A 21,041-nucleotide genomic window follows, 5' to 3' on the forward strand; every position below is an offset into this window, starting at 1 on the left:
TATAAGGGAACCACCTTCAATACCGATCAAAATAAGATTATATTGACAGGGGCGACCTGATCCTAGATCAGGACTCTTTGTGAATTTTGGGCCCTGACTAGACATGTCCTGTGCTGGTTGTTTTTGTATAAAGTATATTCCAGTACATTCCATTGCATGAAGTGAGCCTTTGATAATCTGTAGATAACTGCAGCTCCAGATATTCGCAAACTGCCGCACGAACACACATGCACACACAAACACGCGCACCAAGAGGTCAGAAATAGCATCTTCCACAGTGGCGCAGACTGTACTCAGCACTCCATAAATGACAGAAGGAGCAGACCGGCCCAGGTAACGAATGCGTCCTTCTTAATTGGCTTTGGGTGCGTTTTTGCTTTTCCATGGACCTGCCAGATAACACTAGTACTGTTGTTATGCACAGTAAGGCCTCTTCTCTTTCTCTCTCCCCCCCCCACAGCTCTCTTTCTTCCCCTTACTTCATTTATTCATGTCCTGTTTCGTAAACCGTAGTCATAGTCATCCATTGTCTGGTTGAAAGCCCTGTAAGTTACTCCAGGGAAAGGCAGTATTGGCCCAGCATGGACCAGGTCACTGATAGAAGAAGGGCCGTATAGACTGACACTTGTTAACCGTACAAGCTACGAGGGGGATATTCGTACATCCACCCTGTACCATCCTCCGATATAGAGAACAGGGAACGGACATCTCTATAGAAACTCAACAGCCGTAATTGTCCCAGAACATTAAGTCTAGGCAGTATGGCTTGGATAAGTGCAGGTCATTGTGTTGCCATGTTGGCTGGGATAAATCCAATCCACTGGGTTGTCATGTTGGCTAGCATAAGTCCATTCCATTGGTTTGCCAGTTTGGCTGGGACAACTCCAGTCCATTGGTTTKCCAGTTTGGCTGGAATAAGTCCAGTCCATTGGCTTTCCTTATTGGCTGGGGTCATATGAAGCTGGTGTGAACAGGAGGCACGGTTCTGTTCTGTCCGCTAGTTTTTTTGTGTGGTGCCATCACCTGGTGCAGAGCAGAGGTCACGGGGGGTGGCGTGGGGAACTGTATCTTCTGGGGTTCATGGACCAGGGCGCACACATTGGAGGGGGGGGCTTTGTGTTAACATGACAGTGATACACAGAGGGCTTGGGGGGGAGGGGGGAACACCACACTTCAAATATGGTCTTGAAAGACATTAGGGCCAAGTATTGAGTTTGTCACCCAAACATGGAAATTAAAGGGGTGGTGAGGTGGGGGGGCTCTTAGGGTGAATCTCAGTAGTTTAAATTTGCTGCCTCGGTGGAAAMCCATCAGTCTGTTCGCCTATCACTGTCAGTGAAGCCAAGGAGAAGCCACATTAGAGTATTTATAAGCATCCCGAGTACATAACAGTAGCGAGTTCTCTCACTCTCAGAATGTCACTCTCAGAATGGTGACTAGCGCTAAGCGCTAACAATTAGCGCTTTGTGCCATTTTTTTTGTCAATAGCTGCCCTGCGGTTGTGACCAGGGAGGAGTGGGGTAGAGTGGAGGGAAGCTCTATCAGCACAATGACACCCATTAACAGTAACACAAAAAAAAAGTATACACTGACCACAAAACAACACCACTAGCTAGCTAATATCACTCCATGACTCAGGGCTTTGTTGTGTGTGTCACAGTGCACAGACGCTGACTAGTGGCAACTAGATGGTAAAAACCAGTTCTAAACAGAAGGCYCTATTCTCTTTCCATTGACTCATCAGTCCTCACACTGACAAATTGTGAGAATGAAGTCCCTAACTGTACTCCCAGAACTATATATGACCCTGGGACATACTAGATACCATTGCCTGCCATTGTGCCCTTGAGCAAGCCACATAACCCCTTACAATTGCTTTAGTGGTGCTGCACCGTGGCTGGCCCATTGCTTCCAACCCCTCGGAGTGTGAGTGTCTTTGGGGGGGTTTGGGTTGTGAGCATTAAAGGCACATTTGTTGTTCTCTGTAAGTTAATTGACAATAAAGTATATATTATCTTACATGTGCGTCTCTCGCTTGCGTATTACTGCACAAGACTGATACCCTCTAGGTGAATTGGCAGTGAAAGAGATATTTGTTGAAAATTGTATTTGTTTAAGCTCTGTAACTAGAACAGATTTGATATTGGGAAATCGATTGATTTGTATTGGCCATCAAGTGGCTTTGGGCTCCCGAGTGGTGCAGCGGTCTAAGGCACTGCATCTCAGTGCTTGAGGYGWCACTACAGACACCCTAGTTCAATTSCAGGCTGTATCGCAACCGTCMATGTCTGGGAGTCCCATAGGGGCGGCGCACAATTGGCCCAGCGTCGTCCGGGTTTGGCCGGTGTAGGCCGTCATTGTAAATAAGAATTTGCTCTTAACTGACTTACCTAGTTAAATAAAAAATAAAATAAAAAATATATGCGATTTCATTGTCACAAATGTCGTATTAACTTCCTGGAGGCCAGAAGTCGGAAGAAAGAGCAATGACATCCAGTACAAAAAAATGCTACATTTCCCCCCAACTGAACAAATGCTACACGTCACAAAACAGTTAAATCCATTAGGTCGAGGTATGCGGGCARCATTTCCTGCTGTTCCACTGTTTAAAACTGGGGCAATGGGGGCTGAGCCACCTTAATGTGAGAAGTGCTTGACCGGGAGCTCCACAGCGTCAGGCTTTTATGTTATTTACAGCAGGCCTTTCAACATCAGGTTACCTGTCTAATGTAATGCTATTACTGGACATTCCACTCCTCCACTCTTTCGCTCTCTCACGTGGACCTCCACCAGAGTGCAATCATCCTAATGTGATGGGTGTGTGTAGTGTGGGTGGGTGGGTGTGTGTGGGGGGGTATGACAGAGCGAACGAGAAGGAGGAAGAAGCATAGAAAGAACGTGTCTGTGTTTCAATCTGTGAAAGTGTGTGTGTGTGTGTGTGTGCCTGCATCTGAGTTTGTTTGTTTGTTCTGTGTGTGTGTGTGTGTGTGTGTGTCAAGGCAGGGCCACACACAGATGGGGAGTGCGATGGTCGAGATATAGGCCAAGATTTTGCCGTGATGAGATAATCCTATTCTATTGGACGGTGGGGGAGAGTTTTGGGTCAGCTGTGCCGTCGCATGTTCTTTGATCCCGGCGTTCATCAAAGGCTTTGACTGTTTAGGCTCTAATAACAGCAATTTAGCCCACACCAGAGCACAGTTAGTCCCCCAACATGGCAACCCTACAGAACAGATGGGTCAGATGGGTTGCCAGACATGAAACAACCAATTTTAAATTAGATCCCCCCCTCTTCAAAAGGGAGCAAGCTTAGGGCATTGACGCATCAGATCAGCTTTTCTTTTCAAGAAATGCCAAGGCAAATTTCTCTGCGTTTCTTGAAGAAATACACGCCTGCATTGAAATAATATTCAGACAGTTGATCGCACACACACAGACACAGACAAACGCACACATAGATAAACAAGCAAACACACACGCACGCATAGACAAACAAGCAAACACACGCACACGCATAGACAAACAAGCAAACACACACGCACGCATAGACAAACATGCACACACACACACACACCTATACCCACGCCCAAACACTAATCGGGTGTGTATTGAAAAGAGAGCGAGAGGAGAGCGATTTAAAAAGAGATGAGGATGACTGAGTGAACAACATCTACTTTACCCCGTCGCCATGTTCCCAGTTGACCTCTTCAAGACACACATTTAGATTGGCGTCCCAACTCCTCCAACCAGCGCATCTTAATGCTTTCAACAGACCTATGACGTTTCACCATTTTTAAACTCCTCTCTGAAACCTTTGTGGCTCAAAATACTTCAAATAACAACAGAATTCAATTTAGCACGCTTGTTATTCCTAATGGCTATATTTAACAGCTCATGCTAGGCTATTTGTCTCCCTGTCTAGTGAATTATATGACAAGGGGTATGCGTCACATTAAAATAGAATTTCGAAAGATGTTTTACGAAAATTGTCATCTCTAGATTCTATAATATTGTAGCGATCCTCGCTAATGAGCCTACGTTATAATTCCCTCAAGTAGGCTAACCCTATTGCATGTTTTCCTTTCACACAAGTGACCCGAGTTCTSTTACCCCTCCGTCCGTTTGCCATAAAGAATTTAAATGTACCTTATGGGGTTCTTAACCATTGGCTTGTGTGTGCTCCAGGTGTTCCTGGGCCCTAATGGTGAGGTGGAGGAGTATGCCGTCGTCTCCATCCAGGCCAACGCAGCCATCAGCTCTGACCTGGTCCTGGATCAGTCGGAGGAACACCTCTTCATCATGACCTCCACCATGGTACAGTACACAAGGCTGGTCCCAGAACTGTTGGCGCCGTCTTAAGTCTCTCGAGTCATTGTCTGTGTTTCCCCTCACACAGGCACAGTGGTCAACAAGTGTCTCTCATAAAATACTATTTTATAGTTTTATAGCAGCATTTCCCAAACTCGGTCCTGGGGACACCAAGGGGTACAGGTTTGGGAAGCGCTGGTATATAGATTATCTCATTCCACAGCAGCTCTTTTAGGCCTGAGGACGAGGTTACATTTATAGTAATGACTTCATCCACAGCACCGATAGGCTAAGACTAGGCAACATTTTCCCCACATTGCTTATCCTATCCTTTCAGATACCCAGTAAGTGGTTACAGTTGTGTGTCTCTGTGGGGTGGGGGTGGGGTTGGTTAAGAGCTGTGTCATCGTTTGACATAACGTCATGATGAATATTCCCTGTTGTTTTGTTGCGGTCACAGCTGCAGAAGAGGCCGGTGGCAGAGTGCCACGAACACCTGGACTGCCAGGCCTGTTTGTCGGCCCACGACCCCTATTGTGGCTGGTGTGTCCTGGAGGGGAGGTGAGCGGCTCATTCGGAGTAATCCAATGGGACTTGACGTCACAAATGACTTTTATTGTCATGTAATCTGGTACATTTTTCAAGTAATCCACACAATTCTGTGTCTGGTTAAAGGGTTGACATATCAAACTAGCGCCCAGAGTTTTCCGTTGTCGGGTCAAGCACACTGGAAAAACTYAGGGCATTGCAGACGCTCAACACAGTCAGAGAATGTATTTGTGGTGCCACTCGTATTTACTCAGGGGGATTGCTATGAGTAACRATGCAGTGGTGAAGAGCATCATCTCTTTTAACCATCTCTTTCTCCCTCTACCTCCCTCCTCCCCCTCTCCCTTCTTCTCCTGCACCTTGGCCACCTGTCCTCCCTCCTTGTTCTCTATTTTCCCCAGCTAATGTTATTTAATGTTATCAACTCGCCTGGTTTTCTATCCTCCTTCCACATTGACTTCATTTTTCCCACTCTATTTCTCCCATCAACAGTGTGTAGCCAGTCCATGCTCAAAAAGGAGATTCAAGGATTTTTAGTATTTATTTCACTCAGTGTTAGGTAGATAGACAAACGTTTCGGCCTTCGTCGGCGTCATCGCCTCTTTGCGCCCCCGGTTCCTCTGTCACTCTTCACTCTCTCCCTTTCCCGTGTTCCCATTCTCCCTCTCTCTGTCCCTCCGTTTCCCGTCTCCCTCCCTCCCCTTTGCCCTTATAATCTTCCCCTCCTGTCTCCGTCTACATCCCGCCTTTTCACAGCGATACGATAACAGAGGTCATAACGTGTGTGTTACGGTATGATCTGATAACGCAGTGTGTACGGTATTGTGTGATGATAATCGGTTGTGTGTTTAGGTGTGGCCAGCGGTCTCAGTGTTCACACAGGGCTCAGGAGGGCCAGTGGCTGTGGAGCTTCGACATGGAGCAGCAGTGCCTCACCATCCAGTCCCTCAGCCCCTCCAACATCAGCCGTGAGGAGAAGGGACGTGTACGTGTGCGCGTCTCTGTGTGTATGCGTTTGATTGCATGTGTGTCTGTGGGTGTCCACGTACATGAGTATGCGAGCGCATGCTCACAGACAGTGCATTGCTTTATGTCCACACTGCACATGGTAGTTAGTTTCAGCCTGGCTGACATAGTGTTTGCTCGTTTGACTTCCAGTGTCGCAGCAAAGATCAGAGATGGTTATCAGACTCGCCGCTAGCTGCCCCTGTCTCAACATCTAGTAGAAACCCAGTATAAATCATGTATTAAGTGATCCGGCTCTGGACAGTTTTACAGAATAATTCATGTAAGTTGATGTATATCATCTGACATTGGGTATTGATAGTGGGAGGGAAGGGTGTCTCCTTGGACACGTCCAGGTAAACATGCAAGGCATGACCTTGGGTGCGTCTCGTCTCCTCTGCTTTTATCTGCACTGATTGAAATCGCGGGGGTGAAGGTGATATGGTGGATTCTTCTTGAGGATTTGCTTTTTTAAATCTGCGCACATCAATACGGTGGGAGGGAGGGAGCGAGGGCGAGTTTGGACTATTGCGATGCTGCTTGTCAGTGGTGACAACTCCTCGAGGGAGACTCGATCTCTCCTCAGTTTCTCAGGCCTTCAACGACATCTCTGTGAAATCCAGATGAATCCAGATCTTACCAACCTTTTATCAAGATCTAACCAGTTCTATCCAGCCATGGTCCAATTTAGTGTTCCCTGAGTTCCTGAATTTAGTTGAAATGCAGATCCGCTCTTGCGGAGCCGAGCCAGCTCGTTCACACTCTCTCTTTCCCTCTCTCTCACATCCTCCCCCTCTTCTCCCTACCTCCCTTAGATTGCTCTATCGGTGCCGGGCCTGCCCATCCTAGAAGAGGACAACTCGTACGCCTGTTACTTCCATGACACTGAGAGTCCTGCCACCGTCACCGACACGGGCGTCACCTGCCTCTCCCCTGACCCCCACAGGGTGCCAGCTGTGCCCCCTGGACAAGGTGAGTACCAACTGGGTGAGATCAGCATGTACTGGGCATTCAACCTGCATCTACATACTTTTTACACACACACACACACACACACGCTCACTGAGTTTCATGAGTTCATTAAAGTGTGTGTCAGCGTGTGGCGTGTGTTCGCGTGTGTGTGTGTGTGTTGCTATACAGGCCGATCAGCCTCTAGCGCCACTCTAGGCAGCGACGTCCTATGTCCTTGCAGAGCAGATGTGTGTTGCAGCCCAATCCTCTTTGGCTCCCAGTTTACACAGCAGGGAGTAATCTCCAACTCCGCCGGTCCGGGTAGCAGCTATAACTAATGATTTTAAATTCGCGCAACAATTCAGCCTCTTCTATCTTTTTGTCTGGGATAGTCTGCGACGGTTCGGTTGCGTGCTTGGAGCCGTCGATTTGTTTTAGTCATTTTGGAGGAATTATGGGGATTAACTGTTAACTGTTATGGGGATTAACTGTTAACTATCGAGCGCCGATAAAAAAGCAAGAATGTACACACACACATACACACACACACATCAGGAACTCCTCTCCTTTCTCCCCTCCCTCCATCCGTCCACTCTTTTTCTCATCCCCCCCCATCTCTCTCTCTCCCCTTGGTTCCCATGAACATCGTTCCTGGAGCAAGGAGGATTGTTGTGGTTCTCAGGCCGTGAGGGTTAGGTAGTTATGCCCGTCTGCCTGGGGGTATTAGTGAATAGACACACAGGGGGGATCCACTGATCCCACAGGTATTACAGGGAGATCTGTGTGTGACTGTGTGTGTTTGTATATGGAGTTAATTTGTGTGTGTGTGTGTGTGTGTGTGAGATCTGCGGGGGGTTCAAATGGGATCTCAGCCCTACTCACATAATGTAATCGTGGTTTAGTTCATAGTCTGAACCATTAATTCATTAAGCAGATGCTCTTATCCTGTGATTAGAATTAGGAAGATCGGCTTAATACTTTGAAAATGACTCAAGATTGTATTAAGTGAAGTGATACAATCCAATTGCATTGAAAATATTTCCGTGCGTGGGCTAGTGTGTGTGAGGGAATACACGTATGCAATATTTACATGCCAGTGTGTGTGTGTGTGTGTGTCTCTGTCTGTCTGTGTGTAGGTGTGCGAGCGTGTCTGCGTGTGTGCAATCAGTGCGCTTCATACTTCACACACGGTGGGCCCCACAGACCTGAACTCCTCCCTCTGCACTGTTTACGTCTGGGGGCTTTGGGGCTGCAGATGGATTTTATTACCGAGCTCTGTTATGGCTCTCCACTTGGCCAAGTGTACTCTCAGGCGCTGTCCCAAATGGCACCCCATTCCCTACATAGTGCACTACTTTTGACCAGTCCCCATAATGCACTGAATAGGTAATAGGGCGCTATTTGGAGGCGCAACGTCTCACTCTCACGTTCTCCCCTCCTCACACTGTTTTGAAGACGCGGTCAGACCGACAAGGCCAAGTCTCTGTCTCTCAAATCTCCCCGAAGAGAGTAGTTTCAGAAAACTTGGCACAGTGTTTGGGTAGGGATCCTGGGGAAGTGAAACACAATGTTGCTTATGATTTATCGTTGTTGTCTTTTCTCTTTCTCTCCGTTTCGCTCTYTCCTCAGAGTTTGTCACGGTCACCCTGTCCCTGCGCTTCGGTAACGTCGTCGTCACGGCGACAGAGTTCACCTTCTACGACTGTACCGCAGTCAAGCAGCTGTCTGGGAGCGTGCCGTGAGTTGGCCCACCCCTCTCCCTCTTTTTCCTACTCTTGCTCTCTTTTTTCCCCCCTCTATCGCTCTCTCTCTCTCAAACTCTCGTTTGCCCTTCCTGTCTCCTTTTCCCCCATTTCAAAATCAATTTCTGCCCTTCTGCCCCCTTCAATAGGGGTCTCTCTCTTTCTCTCTATTTTTCTCCCCTTCTTCGCCCATATGGGCTGATTGACCTGGGTYTGTTGGACCTCTGTACTGCACCACTTGGAACCGCTTATAGCATCTTCCAATCCCCACGCTCCATTCCAAACCTATTCTAAACCCATTGTACTCTCCTTTCACACTCACTCACTCACTCTCAGGAGAACCTGTGGTTATTATGGCTGCAGGCACCTTACCCTTGCCCTCCACATGTGGTGGTCACATGCCTCCTCCGCTCTCTAGTCTGGTTGATAATTAAAACCACATCTCAGAGACATCTCCATATATGGCCTGCAGGAAAACTGTCTGCAAGTGAAAGGACCCAGCAAGAGTACTTGGAGTAKGAGCCATGTTTCTTCAGAGAGAAATTCAACATAACCGTCTTCAGTATCATCCATCAGGTGTTATCAGTCTGTTCACTTTTATCAATCTGTTCATTTTCGTTTGACTTTTTGTTTTCTGCTTTGTGTGTTGTATTCCCTATTGATAGTTGCAAACTTCACACKGGTGCAAAACCCTTATTAGCAATGCATTGGATACAGTTGGTGTCAGAAGCGGCATATCTGGAGATAGGAGTGCCTTGTCAAGCTCTAATGTCTAGTAATGCCCTTATTCAGTTGGGATAGAGGGCACGCTTGACCACGAAAGACTGATAGCATGGGCGGCGCCATGGTGAGCACTCTATCAATCTCTATGATGTTAGCACATACACTCACTCAATTACCCCTCTTTCTCCTCTCGTCTCCTTTCCTTGTACATGGTTCAGAGCACTCTGACAAGGAACCAGCGACCGCCACTTTATTCAATTAAATGAATTACCTTTTTTTACCACTGGCCCTAGATTGCCAGCAAATGGATGGCACTCTGGACCAAGCTTGCTCTCGCTCTTCCTCTCCCTCCTCCCATTGATCTATTTTTCCGTCGTCTCCTTTCATCTTATTTTCTAACCTCCTTTCACTTTCTTTCTCTCTATACCCCTCCTCTGCTTCTCTCTCTCTCTCTCTCTCTCGTATCCCAATCCCCCTCTCACTCTCTCATTGCCGCTGTGTTAGTATGGTCACTGATTCCTGCACTGTTCCTCCTCTAGTTGCCGTGGTTGCGTGTTGAGTCGCTGGGGCTGCAACTGGTGTGTGCACCAGCACACCTGTACCCACAAGCCCACCTGTGACAAGGGGGTCATCATCTACAACGAACACGTAAGTCGCACACACCGCGACCAATGGTCAGTTAGCTAGAGGTCAAACGGCATGCTATGCGCTTTCTGCTAAAGGAACCGCCAGCCTGGCTATTTTGTTCACTGTAGAGTTTGTCCACCTGATGCACCCTAGTGTAAGGCTGGTTGGGGCCGATCAAGAAGGTCGCTAATGAGAACACAAACTGTTGGGAGTCATTAATAACCAGACACTCATTTTCTCACGGCTCCTCATGTCCCAAAACAAGCGTACATCAGATATAACTAATAATCATCTCCATTTTGCCTGTGTGTCGCCAACCAAATGCATGAGACGTGTCCTCGTTAATGTTAACACTGACAACATTCAGGAGACGTATTTCACATCCAATTTGGGTTTTTCAGTCAACTTATRAGTTTGTTTATTTCTGTCTCGCCCTCTCCCCCATGTCTTCCCCCTTTTACCCGCCTCCACCACCCAGTTTAAACTCCCCACCTCGGCTCCTCCCACTACTAAAGCCGTAACTATAACAACGACTTCCCCATCCACAACTGTGGCCCCCACAACAGCAACTGCGCCCCCAACAACTACAACAGCAACCGCACCCCCAACAACGACAACTACCACAATTACAACAACTATCGCCACGACTACAACAACCGAAGCCCCAACCACCATAGCTACCACCGAGGAGCCTCCGACAACAACCCTGCCTACAACCGTCCCCACAACCACCACACCGGAGCCGACTACACCGCCCACCACTGCTATGTCGACGGAGGCCCCCACCACTCTTCCCCCTACAACGTTAGTCGAGGCTACAACGCCCAGGCCTGAGACCACCACCAGTGAGAAAGAGGAGCAAACAACCACAGGAGAGCTCTTTGCAGAGGCTGAAAGTGAAACTGAAGGCCCTGTGGTTACCCCTGGTGACATGGAGCTCGCCGCAGAAACCGAGGTGGCGACAGTTATGACCGAAGACGAGCAGCCGTCCGATGATCTCGCCACCCTAAACCCCCTGGCATTCCCCCCCGAGACATCCCCATTGGAAGTGGTCACCGCGTCCCCCCCTCAGGAACTGGACGAGGCTTTGACTCTGGCCAAGCCCCCCATGGAGGTYCAGCCCACCACTGGCAGCTCCCCCTTCCCGACCCCCTTCCCCCTGTGGGAACCGGCCAACTCGGAGCCCACCTTCCACCTAGACCTGACGGGAGCCCACTTCCCTCCCCCGCTAGAGCCCCTCCCCCCCACTGAGGCGGAGGGCCAGGGAGCCGAGCCGGAAGTGTTCCTCTGGCCCATGGAGGAAGTGGAAGAGGAGACGGAGGGCACAGCGGCGGAGAACGACACCAGCGTGGCGTTTTCGGCCACCACCGTGCTTTCAGGGGACGGAGAGGCAGCTGAGCACTCCCCTTCGGCCTCTGCCTACCCCCGGCTTCTTGACGCCGACTCAGAGCTGGACTACCAGTACGACTCGGCCGACATCTTCCTGCCGGTGAGTTCGAGTTCCCTGGAGCTTCCATGGCCGCCGTGGTCCCAGCTCTTGACTGGACACGGCTCTCTAGAATCCCACTTCTGACACCAATTGCCAGAATCCCCAATGTCCCCTTATCCCCTTGTTATTCCTCACTGTGTTTTGATTTTCGTTGTTGACATTGCTTTGGCTTTTGGAAATCGACCTGAAAAAATGGCTGCATCAGCGCAAGCTGGAGCAGTTGCTTTTTTGTGAATGTTTTCATATGTTTTATTGTTTGTTAGACCATTCTAATAGTCCRGTATTACATCAAAAATCCTATAACATCCTTATAACGTATAACTGTCCATTTCTTATGGGTTGATGGGATTTTCAGAAATTTGCGAGAGCTCGTGTTGGTTGGAGTGTGTGTGTCCTTGTGAGTGTATGTGTATGTATCTAACACAACTGTGTGTGTTGGGAATGTAGGGGGACGAGGGCTCCTATGTGAGTTGGGGCTCGTCTGCTTGCCCCTGTGTGGAGAAGGTCAAGGATTCGCCTCTGTTACCAGTCAGAGTGGAGAGGAAGATCACGCTACTCGCCCGAAACCTCCACCTGTACCAGGTAAGACACACACACACACACACCCCTACTCCGGGTTCTGGGGCAATTACAAAAGTCAGGATTTCATTTAATTTTTGGGAAGTTATCTTTTAACAAATGCCCCTGTTGACGTTTCAACCTGGATTGATGTGTATGTTGTGTGTGTGTGWGCAGGACAGAGACCTGGACTACGAGTGTGTGTTGGTGATCGAGGGCCGTACGGTGGTGGTGGACGCCTATGTGGAGATGGACGAGATGGACCCGTCTCTCTTTGACATCACCTGTCAGCTGCACCAGGTCAGACTCTATCCCATACTCACTCACTGCCAGTTTGGATGAAGATTTAGTTGAATCTTGTCAGTGACTTTAATATGTCTCTGTTCCAATATCCACACTACATTACCTAGAATGATGAAATATATCGGTGTGCATATCGGTGTGCATTGTGGTATGGGACTTTGGATTTATCCTATATGATTATGATTTTATTCATGGCTTTGTTATACTTAAACGCTTTAAAGGACCACTTTGGATACACGAGTCTTAATACTTTCAAGTGATATCCYCTGGGTCCACATTGTACACTTTGTTGTATGTCTGTTACCCAAAATAAAKTCAATTCAATGTGTGTTAAACACTGCTGACACTGCAGCCAACWGTAGTTTTGTACTTTCTGATCACTGTTATATCCCCTTTTTTTAAGTGAAAATTTTGGMGTTTCTATGGTAACTTTATTGACATTTCTTAGGAAACTTCAATACTCTATTGAAACTCTGTCTGCCTCGCAAATGRCACCCGTTTCCCTTTGTAGTGCACTCTAMAGGGAATAGTGCCACTGCAGTACTCTTTCCGTTTCTATGGAAACTGTAGTACTCTTGCAGTTTCTATGGAAACTTTAATGACTAATTCTCGCTGCAGTATTCCTACTCTGCCCCGGCGGAAGAGTACAACGCCATGGTGTACGTGAAGAGGCGGGACACCTTCCACGTGGACAGCGCTCACGACCTGTATGGTGAGCCCCGGCGTTAGAGCACTGAGGAACACCTGCCGCCAGCCCAGACAGCTGTTGTTGCTCTCAGCCATAACAATTTATATTTTTTAACATGTTTTTCTATTTCACGTCTGTATCAAGCATTTGTGGTCCAGAGAGACCTGGTAGCATGAGTGTGGTCGTGTGTGTTTTTTATCACGCCGTGTCTTCTGTTTGTACAACCACACACACACACACACACACACACACACACACACACCACACACACACACACACACACACACACAAGCAGGCAAGCGCGCGCGACACTCACAGAACACACTCTCTCCCCCAGTGACTGTATTCTCTTCCACTCACTCTCTAACACTTCCCTCACAGACACTCCATCAACTCCAACTCATTTCACCACTGTAAACTCTCACAGACACTCCATCAACTCCAACTCTAAACTCATTCAACGCACTGGAAACTCTCTCAGACACTCCTCACTCCAACACTAAACTCATTCAACACACTGTAAACTCTCTCACACAATTGTATAACTCTCTCTCGCTGTTCCTCCAATGACTCTGTATAACTGTACACTCAGCATGTATATTGTCCCTCAGCACTCTACAACTCTCCTACAGAGACTCATTTCAACTCAACTGTCTAGTTTAGTGAGTTGACTATAGTTTGCCTCTCTCTCCCTCCCAGTGACTCTGTACAACTGTTCAGTGGGGCGTTCAGACTGTAGCCGGTGTCACACGGCGGACCAGAAGTATGGCTGTGTGTGGTGCGGAGGGAGCCAGTCCACATGTCTGTACGGAGACTCCTGCAGCGAGCCCATCGAACAGACCTGCCCCGCCCCCGTCATTCATGCCGTGAGAATCCCCCCCCCCCCTGTCAAGAGTTCAACGCTCAGGACTTATTACTGCTCATTGATTCACACTTAGTAACACGTTTTAACACTTGAACTTGAATCCTCCTGTCATTTGGCTCATCAAGCATTTTCACTGTCAAAGATAAGTCAGATTGTGATATAGCTGATGTCAACTTCTGGACTAACTTAGTTTCTAGTTAGTTTTAGTTTTCTAACTATCACAATTTGCTCAGTTTATCTTCACTATAATATTTTATAGTCCTATACAGACATGAGTAATATATATAGAGACATGAGTAATATATATAGAGACATGAGTAATATATATAGAAGAACTGTGAGTAATATATATAGAGACTGAGTAATATATATAGAGACGTGAGTAATATATATAGAAGACGTGAGTATATATATAGAGACGTGAGTAATATATAGAGACGTGAGTAATATATATAGAGACGTGAGTAATATATAGAGACGTGAGTAATATATTAGAGACGTGAGTAATATATATAGAGACGTGAGAATATATAGAAACATGAGTAATATATATAGACATGAGTAATATATAGAGATATCTTAATACTGTTGAGGCTTATGTTGGAGGATATGTTTGTTAGATCGAGCCCCTGTCAGGTCTGGTGGAGGGGGGCACGGTGGTGACCATCTCAGGGTCCAACCTGGGCCAGAAGGCTGAGGACATTCTCCACTCTGTCAGTGTGGCCGGGGTGTCTTGCTCTGTCATCCCCCACCTCTACGAGGTCTCCTCCAGGTAAGGACTGTGAATGAGAGAGTGTGTGTGAGATGACTATTTCTCGGACGCGTCGTCTTCAATCTGTGCGTTTGTGTGTTTTCTGTAGGATCGTGTGTAAGACTGAAGCCAGCGGGGGAGAGAAGATGGGCCAGGTGTCAGTAGAAGTGAGCGGGGGAGAGTTTGGCCTCTCCAGCCAGAGGTTCAGTTACCAGGACCCCTTTGTGATGGAGGTGTCCCCCCAGAGGGGTCCCATGGCGGGGGGATCATCCCTTACCATCACTGGGAGGAACCTGCTCACGGGACGCCCCTCTGACATCACTGTCACTGTGGGAGGAGTGCCCTGTGTCATGTGAGTGATTATGAAACACAAACTCATGTACACACACATACACACACACACACACACACACACACACACACACACACACACAGCCATTGATACATGATCCTATTTGCCGTATTGTACGACTTCTCGGTTCTCAACTACCCTCCCTCTCCTCTTCCTCCCCCCAGTTCGTCGGAGGTCCAGGAGGGCAGTGTGGTGTGTGTGACGGGCAGCAGCAACAGGACGGGCGATCACCGCGTGACGCTTCACTATGGCAACAGCCAGCGCCACCTTCACGAGTCGGCCTACCGCTTCACCCCCAACCCCAACATCACCCAGGCCGCGCCCGCCAAGAGCTTCCTCAGGTGTGTGTGTGTGTGTGTGTGTTTGGCACCACTCCTAAACCTAGAATTGGGTATGACCATATAGTTAGAAGTAGGGGCAAAGACCCTTAGACCTCGTCAGCTAGACTGAAACACTTGGAGACACTCAATATTGCCTCTCTCTCTCTCTCTCTCTCTCTCTCTGTAGCGGTGGTCGTCTGGTCTTCGTGTCTGGTCATAACCTGGATGTGGTGCAGGAACCTAGGATGTTGGTGACCCTGTCCCCCTATGAGTCCATCGGCCAGAGGAAGAGRAGGAGGAGTGGAGKCGAAAGGGAGGAAGAGACTGAGGAMAAGGTGCTGCTGTTGAGGCATCGCAGGATCGTCCCGGAGCCCCATTGCCCCGGCAACCCCCTATGCTCCATAAAACAGGTGTGTGGATAGGGAGAGGGTGTGTGCTGTCATCTTTATGCTATTCGTAGCTGGAACTCTACTCAAAGGAATAACGTTCTGACTGTGTCAGGCTTTCCTCACTCAAGGAAATCCCTATCGCTCTCCCTCTCCCGTCCCTCTCCCCCTCCTGCAGCTCTCCCTCCCCCTCTGCCCTCTATCCTGGGCAGYGTTGGGATTAACATGAAAAAGTAGTATCACATATTACTTGTTACATGGGGGGGGGAGTAAGTTGTTATGTTACAATATTACTTTGCATGAAACACAATCTGAAAACCGCAATGTTTATTTGACTGTCGGAAATAGCGAGGCGAGCCACACACGCKCTACCAAAGATAGGCTACTAACGTCTTCTACTCTTCAACCCAATCAGAAACATCTTGGTCAAAACTTTTGTTTCCTAAATGTGTGTAGCCTGATTTATTCACTGCTGCATTTATGTCCGAATTTTGCAGAACATTTGCAGTACATATTATGCAAACTAGGATACACCCATAGCATGGCCCCTCCATGACACAAGACAATCTTTTATGCACACGTGAAATGTAGGCTRAGCACTGTTGTATTCATCCATTTACGAGGCAAGTAAAAAAAAAAATGGCTTACCTTATCTATCAACCATCAATAATTCCATGTASCCTCTTTTGGTTTGATAGAAAACAAGTTGTCCCAATTGATGGCCTAATCCACAACACTGCAGCCGTACAGTATGTGCCAGCGCACTGATCAAGAAATGTAAAGCCTGTGTCTATAGAATGCGCGATGATAATGTAAATGAATAGGCGTACAAGATTAGTAGTAGACGAGGCTATTTGCTGAATAATTTCATGATTGTGGAGCATTTGGAACTGGGGGATTGTTTTCAGAGGGTCTGCCGTCAGAAGTTCCGGTGGGAATCATTTTTTTACATTCTTTTTTCACTATAAAGACTAAATCCCTTTAGTCTAAACTTRTGTCATCCTATGAAATGGATGATATGTTGCACAGCCAAACCTAATAGAAGCTAAACCTCTGTACAGATTTTMTTTTCCTTCCAGTGCGACCGTTGGGTAGCTAGAYGGCACACTTGCCACTAGGTGGTGAAGCCAAGATACTTGTGCTCCTATTACAGAAGTGATCGTTGGCGATCAGAGGTGCGCCCTCTATCCATTTTTATGGCCAGCTGTCGCGACAATTCTTCAAACAAGCTTTCTCTGCTCGCTCGAGAACTAAATGGGGAAACAAGTCGAGATCAATGAATCATGAAGCACAACTACCCCGGTTGGGAAATATGTTCTTAGAGTAACATAAAGGTGACACGCGTGTTACTTAAAAAAGTAACTGTAATATTATTACAATATTTTTTAAAGTCCCTTGTTATAGTACTCTTTTACTCATTAAAGTAATCTGATTACTGTAAACGCGTTACTTCTGTAACTGTTACTTCCGTTACTGTTACTTCTGTAACTGTTACTTCCGTTACACCCAACGCTGGCCCTAGATTGCGAAGAACAACCACTCTGTGACAACTGTCGATGTAAAAAGAGCTTTCTAAATACATTTGATTGATTGATATCACCTCCCCCTCCTCTCTGTCCCCCCCCTCAGTACATAGAGCGCTGCGAGGTGAACTCCTCCAGTCTGATCCTGTGTCGGAGCCCGGCGGTGGAGCCCTCGGTGTGGGGCTCGCGGGTTGATGTGGCCTTCCTCCTGGACAACCTGCGCTTCCCGTTCGGTGCCGTCAGCCCCCAGGGGGCCTTCAGCTACGAGCCCAACCCTGTGCTGCACCCGCTCAACCAGCAGGAGCCCCTCAAGCCCTACCGCTACAACCCAGGAAGCTTCATTCAGCTGGAGGTTAGCATTAGCCGCTACCTACTCTCAACTTGTGAAATTAGCTGCGGGAGGCTAGACAGCTTTCAGGCTAACAGTATGTACAGTTGACAGCTGAAGGTTAGCATTATCTGCTAGCTAGTACTATAAATCCAAGGCAAAGGTATAGAATGTAAAGATTCTTTTCTTTTTTTTAACTTTCCACTCAACTGGTCTTGAGAGAGAAGTCTCCTGGAAGGCCTTGCAGCTGAAAGCTGCAGTCAGAAATAAAACTTTAATTCTGTCCCCTGGCTGGAGTTTAGGAGAAGGCTAGACTCCTATGAGAGATGGGGGGGGAAATAGAGGAATATTCCAAAGATGAGGCTAGGAATGCACAAGTCTTGATTCAAGCATGATGCTCAATGTGGTAATATCTTCTCCCTTTCTCTCTTTCYCCCCCCCCCCCCCTTCCATAGGGTGAGAACTTGGACCTGGCCATCTCTAAGGAGGAGGTGGTGGTACTGGTGGGGGAGGGTGTGTGTGCCGTGAAGACCCTCACCAGGAACCACCTGTACTGCGAGCCCCCGCCCCAGCAGCCCATCCCGGGACCTCCCAACGGCGGCAGGAAGCGCGAGGGCGCCGACACGCTGCCCGAGTTCACCGTAAGTCCACCTTATGTGCTCCACCTCTGCCGTTTCCATTCCTAGACACACTTTTGTTCCAAACAGACAGAATCACATGTTTCAAAACGCATCGTCCCAAAGACTGGCATTTCCCCAAAACACATTTCAATACACAAGATCGATAAGAGAGTCAATTACAACACACTAATACTCTTTTCACASTACTGTGCTGACCAAAACTGTAGTGTGCTGGCTTGGATTCTTTTCACTTTGTCTTTTCCAGCATGGTTTCATCAACTTTGGTGGATGCATGTGTAACCAGGCCAGCCCAGTACAGTTCCACTTRGCTCGGTTTGTCCCTATAGTGTGAATCAGACAAAGGTTGACACACAAGGGTGCATCTCAGTAGTCTCAATTAGACTTCCTAACMCCATTAGAGGCAAACTAACTACCCCAGCTTGTACACGTTCTATACGGAAGAGAAATATAMACGCAACATGTAAAGTGTTGSTCCCATGTTTCATGAGCTGAAATRGAACAKCYMAGAAAATGTCCAAGCTCATTTCTCTCAGATTTTGTGCACAAATKTGTTTATATCCTTGTTAGTGAGCATTTATCCTTTGCCAMGATAACCCATCCACCTGCAGGTGTGGCATATCAAGAAGCTGATTAWACAGCAGGATCATTACACAGGTGCACCTTGTGCTGGAGACAATAAATAGCCACTCCAGAATGTGMCGTTTTGTCACAACACAATGACACAGTTGTCTCCAGTTTTGAGGGAGCATGCAGTTGGCATGCTGACTSCAAGAAGGTCCACCAGAGCTGTTGCCAGAGAATTTAATGTTAATTTCTCTACCTTATGCTGCCTCCAACATTGTTTTAGAGAATTTGTTAGTACATCCAACCGGCCTCACAACTTTCAGACCATGTGTAACCACACCAGCCCAGGTCCACCACATCCAGCTTCTTCACCTGCTTGATTGTCTGAGACCAGCCACTAGGACAGCACATGAAACTGTGGGTTTGCACAACCAAAGAATTTCTGCACAAACTGTCAGAAACCCTCTCAGGGAAGCTCATCTGCGTGCTCGTCGTCCTCACTAGGGTCTTGACCTGATTGCAGTTCGGCGTCGTAACCGACTTCAGTGGGCAAATGCTCACCTTCGATGGCCACTGGCATGCTGGAGATAAGTGTTCTCTTCACAGATGAATCACAGTTTCAACTGTACTGGGCAGATGGCTGACAGCGTGTATGGCGTTGTGTGGGCGAGTGGTTTGCTGATGTCAAAGTTGTGAACAGAGTGCCCCATGGTGGCGGTGGGGTTATGGTATGGGCAGGCATAAGCTACGAACACAATTGTATTTTATCGATGGCAATTGGAATGCACAGAGACACCGTGACGAGATCCTGAGGCCCATTGTCGTGCCATTCATCCTCCACCATCACCTTATGTTTCAGCATATTAATGCACGGCCATGTCGCAAGGATCTGTACACAATTCCTGGAAGCTTAAAATATCCAGTTCTTCCATGGCCTGCATACTCACCAGACATGTCACCCCATTGAGCAWGTTTGGGATGCTCTGGAACGACTTATACAATAGCAAGTTCCAGTTCCTGCCAATAACCAGCAACTTCACAAAGCCATTGAGGAAGAGTGAACTGTAACTCAGTAAAATCTTTTGAAATTGTTGCATTTATATTTTTTGTTCAGTGTCGCTCCATAGCTGATGTGTGTGTGTGTGTGTGTTCCAGGTCCACATGGGCAACCTGAACTTCTCCCTGGGCAGGGTGCAGTATGACACCCTCAGCCTGTCCACCTTCCCCCTCGAGGCCCAGATAGGGGTGGGCGTGGGGGCCTCCATTGTAGCCCTCATCGTCCTCATCATAGTCCTCATCTACAGGTACGTGTGTGTGTAAGGTGGGGTAGGGGTATGTGGGTGCAAGCATTTGCATTTGTTTACGTAAACTTTTTGTACCTTGAGCTACGAGTGTAATTCTAATGTGTGTCTGTATGTGTGCTCTCTCTCTGTCTCTGTCTCTCTGTCTCTGTCTGTCTCTGTTTGTCTGCCTGTCTGTCAGGAGGAAGAGTAAGCAGGCTCTGAGGGACTACAAGAAGGTACAGATCCAGTTGGAGAACCTGGAGACCAGCGTGAGAGACCGGTGCAAGAAAGAGTTCACAGGTCAGACCCTAACACTATGACTAACAGACAGCGTTAGAGGGAGAGACAGGGTTAGAGGAAGTGACAGAAAAAAAACGTTGTTGTCTTGGCGATATGGCCAAAATGTCATCAAGATATTTTTCACATTTATGAAGGTATTTCACAGTATGTTTTTGGACAATAAATGTTCTAAATATGCTTTATGAGTAGTTCATGACCCCTAGGGTGGAAACACATCAATTATTATTTTTCAACAGGGCTTTATTCATTCTGATTGTTTTATTGTTCAATCCAACTTCAACCAACGATTATGTTGAGCATTTTCAAAAAATCTAGGCCTAATTAATTGGTGAACTGTTGGAATCATGGAAATATTCTAGTGCTATAGTTGGAATATAGTGAGCAGCACTTTGAGCACGGCAAGTACTTGAGGGACAGGGGCAGGGCTTAGTGTAGTGAAGCGTATGGGGAAGCAGCATGCAGGACGAGAGGGAGAGATATGACTCGAGTAGCAAACGGAGTAAACTATAAAAATGGACATTACACGCGCCGGAGTGGCGTATCACATTTAACAATTACAATACTRTTATAGAAGGTAAAGTARAAACCCGAAACCGTTCCGTGCATCAATACCGGTACATGGTCAAATACGGTATACAGCTCTAAATGACATTGACAACATTAAAAACCATGAGACGAGTTCCCTGAGGGAAGTTTCTCAAGGCTTTAGGGGGGGTGTGACCCTTTCTGTCCAATGATATATTGTCCAGAAATTACATCTGTTCATTTAGGTGACCGCTTTTGGC

The 21,041-nt window shown here is 47.5% G+C and overlaps 1 protein-coding gene across 4 annotated transcripts in view; it reads left to right on the top strand.

Moving 5' to 3' along the window:
• Positions 1-21,041, top strand: part of LOC111962060 (plexin-B1-like) — a 117,798-nt gene that overhangs the window by 89,149 nt on the left and 7,608 nt on the right. For all 4 annotated transcript variants that reach the window (XM_023984855.2, XM_070441753.1, XM_070441733.1 and 1 more), the window contains 19 exons: positions 4,186-4,314; positions 4,769-4,869; positions 5,710-5,842; positions 6,678-6,834; positions 8,443-8,551; positions 9,818-9,926; positions 10,384-11,394; positions 11,842-11,976; positions 12,130-12,252; positions 12,874-12,967; positions 13,643-13,809; positions 14,429-14,580; positions 14,669-14,911; positions 15,076-15,252; positions 15,419-15,641; positions 17,247-17,492; positions 17,924-18,109; positions 19,829-19,977; positions 20,156-20,256. In XM_023984855.2, coding sequence (XP_023840623.1) covers positions 4,186-4,314; positions 4,769-4,869; positions 5,710-5,842; positions 6,678-6,834; positions 8,443-8,551; positions 9,818-9,926; positions 10,384-11,394; positions 11,842-11,976; positions 12,130-12,252; positions 12,874-12,967; positions 13,643-13,809; positions 14,429-14,580; positions 14,669-14,911; positions 15,076-15,252; positions 15,419-15,641; positions 17,247-17,492; positions 17,924-18,109; positions 19,829-19,977; positions 20,156-20,256 — 3,745 coding nt within the window. The remainder of the gene's footprint in view (positions 1-4,185; positions 4,315-4,768; positions 4,870-5,709; positions 5,843-6,677; positions 6,835-8,442; positions 8,552-9,817; positions 9,927-10,383; positions 11,395-11,841; positions 11,977-12,129; positions 12,253-12,873; positions 12,968-13,642; positions 13,810-14,428; positions 14,581-14,668; positions 14,912-15,075; positions 15,253-15,418; positions 15,642-17,246; positions 17,493-17,923; positions 18,110-19,828; positions 19,978-20,155; positions 20,257-21,041) is intronic.

The sequence above is a fragment of the Salvelinus sp. IW2-2015 genome, linkage group LG1, assembly GCF_002910315.2.
Source record: "Salvelinus sp. IW2-2015 linkage group LG1, ASM291031v2, whole genome shotgun sequence".
NCBI classification, from domain to species: Eukaryota; Metazoa; Chordata; class Actinopteri; order Salmoniformes; family Salmonidae; genus Salvelinus; species Salvelinus sp. IW2-2015.